The sequence below is a fragment of the Triticum dicoccoides genome, chromosome 1A (genome assembly GCF_002162155.2).
Source record: "Triticum dicoccoides isolate Atlit2015 ecotype Zavitan chromosome 1A, WEW_v2.0, whole genome shotgun sequence".
Lineage (NCBI taxonomy): Eukaryota > Viridiplantae > Streptophyta > Magnoliopsida > Poales > Poaceae > Triticum > Triticum dicoccoides.
Window position 1 is genome coordinate 551,314,382 of NC_041380.1, and position 7,460 is coordinate 551,321,841.

General features: G+C 46.0%; 1 protein-coding gene across 1 annotated transcript; it reads left to right on the forward strand.

The window, feature by feature from the left end:
• Positions 1-3,766: 3,766 nt before the first annotated feature.
• On the forward strand, positions 3,767-5,021 carry LOC119288377 (peroxidase 1-like). Its single transcript, XM_037568013.1, has 2 exons — positions 3,767-4,050; positions 4,164-5,021. Exons 1-2 carry the CDS (start codon positions 3,841-3,843, stop codon positions 4,926-4,928), a joined length of 975 nt encoding a protein of 324 aa, XP_037423910.1. The 5' UTR covers positions 3,767-3,840; the 3' UTR covers positions 4,929-5,021.
• Positions 5,022-7,460: the final 2,439 nt, after the last annotated feature.

Consider the following 7,460-nt stretch of genomic DNA (forward strand, 5'->3'; position numbering starts at 1 on the left):
AAAAAATTTAAAAGTTTCAAAAAATTGTAAACACGCATGTATCTAGTGGTGTATACTTCATCTTTGTAAATTTTCATGATGAAATACATTTTAATGTGGTCTTTCACACACACACACAAAACCATGTACTTTTACAATGAATGGTACAGGTCTTTCAAAGTCATTAGATTTTTTTGTGTAGCTCACATAAGAACGTATTACATCATGAAATTTTACGGACATGTAGTATAAATCCCTATGTACATGTGTAATTTTTTTAGCACAAAAGGTTGATTTATGAATTTTTCAAATATCGCGCTCCATGGAGCCCGAGCTCTATTATGAATTTCTGAATAAATGAGGTTTTAATAATTGTCAGAAAATAAATGGGGAGATAGTGTCCAATGACAGGCGTCGGCCGATCAATGAAAAGTGACCACTATCGACGAGCCCAAGAGACATGTCAGTGGGTGGTCACCCGTCCAAGGCAGCCCAGGAGGGCGTATCGTATGGCTTGAAGCGATTCTTACGTGGCCGGCCCAAGACCCACATGGCGTCGTCATGCTGATGTTGCGCATGTTTTTATATACTTGTATTTTATTTTGAAAATGATACTAAATACATATATTATGAAAAAATAAATTAGCTAATTTTTTAACAGTGTTCATCGCGCATTTAGTAGAAAATATAAATGCAGTACATAAAAATGTTGCACTACTTATAAAAACAGTTTGTACCATTCAAAGTGTACATGACATCACAAAAATGTTCACGCAAAAAAATGTACATGACATTTATTTAAAATGTATAAATGGTTAATACCTTTCAAAATATGTACGTTACATTTTATAAAAATGTTCACGGCTTTTAAACAAAATGTTTGTGACACTGAAAAAAATATCCAATGTATCAAAATGTTCACAAAGTTTGAAAGTAATGTTTTGTATCATAGAAAAATATGTTTCAACGTGTATTTGAAAAAAAGTATTTGAAAAATAATGTATTTAAAAATGTTAAACACATATAAGACAATGTTTTAGATATATAAACAAATACAGTGTGTATGAAAAAAATAGATATCAAAACATATATTGAAAAATGTTAATCATGTATTGAAAAATATTAAACATGTATAAAATAATTTCAAGTGTATAGACAAAATGTACAATGTGTATGAAAAGTAGTTATATTTATGAAAAAACAAAATGAGGAAAACCAGTAAAAAAAACTGAAGAAAACCAAGGAAAAGGGATGCTGCAATAGTGGAAAAACCAACACAAAAACCACCCGAAAACCGACTCATGTTCAGATACAATGTTGGGCCGGCCTAGCAGTCGTCGCGATGTAGGCAATTCTTAATAGGAATCAGTTTAAGCGCCACATAACTCTCACGGCCTAGGAGCCTTCTGTTGTCGGGTGGTTCACTTGGGCCCTTCAGATGTCAGTTGCGCAAAACATCATTTTCTTTCCTAAGCGAGAGGGCCGGGGAAACCGACCTCACTTAAGAACAAGCCTTGCCTCAAAAAAAAACTTAAGAACAAGCCAAAGGAGCCACGCTTTTTAAATAAAAATGAGCCTCTCTAGCCAATTGTTCGTGTGTGAATGTGTTTCTATATTGCTAAATATAGCTATAAAAATCTTAACTCAAGAAAAAAATAGTTCCATATGCTATTGAAGTTTGTTGATACGTTTTGAAAGAATTTCATATATATTAAGTAATATACATGCAACTGTTGAACAATTCTAATGTCCATTTACTCTAGAGAAATGACCATGACTATCCAAAAGAAGTAATTGCACACTACAAAATCATGCATCTTGGCTGCTAAAATAAGGTGCCCTCTCCCCAGCTTAATCTAGAAACCCTAGGAGTAAGCTGGGGAGGGGGTGGCTTATGCCATAAGCTGTCAAAAGAACTGGGCCTTAGAACACAAACTATCGTTGAAAACTTAAACAAAAGAAAAGGACTATTTTTGCCTCCCTACCACTCAAACCGCGAGAGATGGATGTGGGTCACGTTAGGGAACATTGGTTGATAATTCGTGTAGATGTTGTAGCGGGTGAATACGATGTGCTAGACGACAGAGAAGTAGGCATGACCGAGGAGGAGCTCAGCGTCCCGACGGTTACAGAAATCCATGATGATGGACCATAAATGGTATTCCTCATCATGTACATCTACCGGTTTGGCATGTGGTGCCAGCCAAACCTGGCTCGGAGGAACACGCTCGTCCTGTCCCACGAGCCCCTCCTATAGAAGATAGCGCACACACGGAGCTCATTCTCGATGGACAAGCTGGGAGGAGGTAAAGTTGTTCTTCGATTGTGCTTGGGTGGACAAAGGACACCATTTCAGAGCTCAGTCTAATGTTAGGGAAGGTAAAGAATGGATGAAGGACTTGCTTGGGGATGCTAGTAGCTTTTGATGGTTGGTTAAATAGCAGGGTAAGGTAGAGGGTGGTAGTTGTTGGCATTCAAGCCGAAGTGATGGTAGTGTAGAAGTGCAGAGCAATGAATTACCTATTTTATAGATGCCGTTGGTGGAGATTGAGGAGGACATGACCTCTCCTTGGCTTCCTTCTCTACGCGTGCCCTGGTGGTACAGCCATAAATCCTTCTCCCCGCATGCGCCAAAATTGCATATCCATAATTTTGGTGTCGGTCAAAGTGGAGAAGTTGGGTGTATTAGAGTGGAGAAATTGTTTGTGTTAAATGCAGACGAAGATGTGTGCTAGTGTGGATGCAGCCGAACGATGAAGGCGGTGGTAGATGTGTGCCAACCATTGGAATTTAGGGTTAGGGACTTAGAAAAGGAGGGGAATTATGCAGGGGAGAAGAAGCAGATTTAGAGAAGAAGGGGAAGTGAAAGGCATGTGGGGCCGAACAAAAGAGGGGCCACCTATCATTGACCCGACTTGCTTGGAAATGGGATAAAATCGGCTGGGTCCAGTGCAGTTGATGGCATTACTCAATTTTGCACTAGTGTTCTCACGCCTTTATTGTAAGTCATCGCTATGACCATCCAATTTTTGTTACGAACAAATTGGTCCTATGTAAATGTTTTACAAAAAATCTGCGCACTAGTTCATTTAGGATCATAACTACCCCATCATTTTAGCCAACCGTTATGATACTGCACTAGTACGTAAAAGTTCCGTAAAATCCCTTCGTATGAACAGCATTGCTCGCGAAAAAATTGTGTTCCTTGCAATGACACACTAAGAGAGAACCCAATAATTGTAATTGGCGCGCCATAGCGTACAAATTAGGAGCTTTCGACTTGAAGCAACAAGTCACCCGTGGAAATTCTGCAGCGATAGTATTAGATATATACAGCCTGCCCAAATCATGCATCGATCAAGCACATGGCGCCACAGAAGGTTATTATTCCCTTGGTGCATATTATATCTTGAATTCTTGATGCAATTATCGGATAATTGCCCTCCAATCCGCTGAAACCAGTTCAGAGACAGATGATAGATTCATGGCATGTTACGGTGGACCATGGACGGCAATCTTAGATGATTGAACGGCCTCGGCGACATCTATTTTCTTCCCATTTTTTCCGCATTGACTTGTTCGTTCAGCCGCGGTTTGCTTCGATCAGTTGATAACTGAGGCGGTTGTATTGAGATGGTAGTTAGCACATGCCTGTGTACATAGAAAACAGGTTGTAACTTGTAACACGTACGTTGACATGCATGCACTACGTAACCGGCCGGCCGGCCGGCATATGTATAAATACAGGGAGTTGCGAGGCATATACACACCACCATCGACGTAAATACCACCAGTACCAAGACATTCTTCTCGGTAGCCAAAAAATTGGAGCTTAATTCGATCGTGTAATTGGCTGAGGTCATGGCGATCAGGTCTTTGCTGCTCCCTCTGGCCCTGCTGGCCCTCGCAGCTAGCTCGGCAGCGGTGGCTAATCTTGAGATCGGCTTCTACAGCAAGACATGCCCGGACGCCGAGAAGATCGTCCGCGAGGAGATGGCCAAGATCATCGCCGCCGCGCCCAGCCTCGCCGGCCCGCTCCTCCGGCTCCATTTCCACGACTGCTTCGTCAGAGTACGTACTAACTTGCCTAGCCTGTTGCCGTAATTCTTTGTGCTGCCATCGATAATGTCATGACATGTGTACTTACAATGATCGTGCCGTGCGTGCAAATGAATTCATTGCAGGGTTGTGATGCCTCCGTCCTCCTGGAATCCACGGAGGGCAATGTGGCGGAGAAGGACGCCAAACCGAACAAGAGCCTGCGAGGGTTCGGCTCCGTGGAGCGGGTGAAGGCCAAGCTCGAGGCCGCGTGCCCTGGCATCGTCTCCTGCGCCGACGTGCTCACCCTCATGTCCCGCGACGCCGTCGTGCTGGCCAAGGGCCCCTCCTGGCCGGTGGCGCTGGGAAGGAGAGACGGCAGGGTGTCCAGCACCGCGGAGGCGAGCACCCAGCTGCCCCCGGCCTCCGGCGACGTCCCTCTGCTCGCCAAGATCTTCGCCTCCAAGGGGCTCGGCCTCAAGGACCTCGTCGTGCTCTCCGGCGCCCACACGCTCGGCACGGCACACTGCCCATCTTTCGCGGACCGGCTCTACAACACCACCGACGGCCTCGTCGACCCGTCCCTGGACAGCGAGTACGCCGACAAGCTGAGGCTCAGGTGCAGGAGCGTGGACGACCGCGCCATGCTGTCGGAGATGGACCCCGGCAGCTTCAGGACCTTCGACACCAGCTACTACCGCCACGTCGCCAAGCGGAGGGGCCTCTTCCGCTCCGACGCCGCGCTCCTCTTCGACGCCGGCACCAGGGACTACGTCCGGCGCATCGCCACCGGAAAGTTCGACGGCGAGTTCTTCGGGGACTTCAGCGCGTCCATGGCCAAGATGGGCGACGTCGGCGTGCTCACCGGGGCCGAGGGAGAGATCAGGAAGAAATGCCACGCCCTCAATTAATTAGCGTTTGTTGATTATTAGCCTTGTTGTAACTGCATGGTGCATGCATCTGATACTCACCGGAGTACGTATTATCCAGTCTAGTGTGATTTATTGTGAATGGTATTAAGTAAATCATTTCTTCAACAAAGTCCATGGGCAGCTACATGCTAATGAGTAAGTATAGTGTTGCCCTGTGTCATTGTGTGTGACGCAATGCGGATTGCGGAGGACCGGAGTTCATCGGAAACATAATGGGCCTTCACTTGAAACTGAGTAATGCTACACGCACGGACCTGCAGTGGCGGAGCTATGTTGTAAGCTACAGGGGCCATGCCCCCCCACCCGTGAACGTATCGAGCGACTCACCTAGCGACACGTAGGATGGAGGGCCCGCCCACGTGCGTCTTCTCCCTCCTGTTTCTCTTCTTCCCGTCGCTTGTCTCTCTCTCTCTCCGCTGCCATGGCCAAGCTTCGCCGGCCGGAGACCTCCCAGGGCGCCGCCGCCATGGGAATCAGCGGATCCGGCTGCCCTCGGCCAGATCTGCTCGGATCCGCGCCACCAGATCTGCTCCCGATCCCCTCTTTTCTCTCTCAGCCTAGCGCGCTGCTGGCCCTCTTCTTCCTTCCTCGGATCCCGCCACCGGCCAGCCCAATCCCGTGCAGGTCCCCTCGCCCCCCCTCCCCCCCTATACAAGTTCCCCCCGCACCGGCGAGCCTGAGCTAGAAGCCGCCATGCAACTGAAAAAGCTACAACCGTTCATGCGAAAGCTTCAAACTGTATTTGAAAAAGCTTCAACCGACGAAATAGATAAGTTTCATGCGAACACTACGAAAGAAAAAAAGCTACAAACATCGGCTTGGAAAGCTTCAACTGTGAATTGAAAAGCTTCAACCCGCTTTATACAAGGCTTCAACCAACTGTATAGAAAGCTTCACCCCCAGGAGTACACAACGAAAAAAGATGCAATTGTCGACATGAAAAGCTTCAACCGCATTTCTGAAAAGCTTCAACCGTAATTCTGAAAAGCTTCAACCGTATTTCTGAAAAGCTTCTACCAGAGACCGCGACAAAAAGCTTCAACCGCATTTCTGAAAAGCTTCAACCGTAATTCTGAAAAGCTTCAACCGTATTTCTGAAAAGCTTCTACCAGAGACCGCGACAAAAAGCTTCAACCGTATTTCTGAAAAGCTTCAACCGTAATTCTGAAAAGCTTCAACCGTATTTCTGAAAAGCTTCTACCAGAGACCGCGACAAAAAGATTCAACCGTATTTCTGAAAAGCTTCAACCATAATTCTGAAAAGCTTCAACCGTATTTCTGAAAAGCTTCAACCAAAGACCGCGACAAAAAGCTTGAATCAGCAACTCACTATTGATGCAACTGACTACTACGGTGGCTTCCCGGCGGAGCTGCAACGGCGACGAACTCCAGGCACCGGCAGGGGTCGATTTTTGTTTGCTGGGGTCCATTTTTTTGCTGCATCAGAGGGGCGGGGGCCATGGGGCACCTGTGCTCCAACTGGCGAGCGGCGACGGCGAGCGGCGACGGCGAGCGGTGACGGCGACGGCGAGGGCGAGCGGCGACGGGGATGACGACGAGGTAGATGCCCGTGGCTGGGTGTGGGGTGGCCCGTGGCGCTTGCCGTTGCTCGATCCGAACGCGGAAGGTAGACGATGCGGGGGAAGGAATTTTTTTTTGGAGAGAAAGATGAGGAAAAGTAGAGTTTTTTTGCCCTCCCAAACGTCCACATTTATGTTTGGTCCCCCCAAAAGAAGTTGCCTAGCTCCGCCAGTGCGGACCTGCTCTTACGGATTCAACGGAATGCAATTTGGTGGCACTTCTTTATTGGAAACTAGAACATCAAGGCGCGCGTTGCTGCGCCCTCCCATATTAATGGCAATATAACTACTTATGAGAGAAAGGAAAGTATAATTGTCAATCAAGATATGAATTGAATGCCTCAATTTTTAGCATGGACAACAATATATTTTTAATAGCAAGGTAAAAAATTATTTTGAATACCCCTACTGAAGGGCCAGTTCAAATAATCATCAAATATTATTGAACAAGTTAATCCGCATGAGATTTTACAAATCTTCTACAGACCCCTAAGATAGAAGACAGAGAAGGAAACGTTTAAAAGATTGAAGCTGAGTGAAAATAATGAGTTGTGGCATCGCGTACAGAAATGACATATAATGCTGGATTTTACATCTGAGCTTAAGTATACATAATTTATAATTCTAAGTGAAACTACATAAGTTACAGAAGTGTCAAGCTACAGAAGTGGGTATAATATTGAACCTAAAATGTGCATTGGTGCCATGGATGTATGAAATCCAGGGCACAATCTGTATTCCCGGTTCCCTTTTCACTCGTAGTGCCGTTTTAGGCTGAACTGCTCCTCTAAGTGAGCTGCTGTATAACTGGAGATCACGTTTTTGGTTTCATGCTGAGTAATGGAACCGGGGAGGGGGAACCTCCCTGTTCATCTAAAAAAATCCAGGGCACATGTCAAGAGCTCAATTTAACATCACATATTCCAAGCAG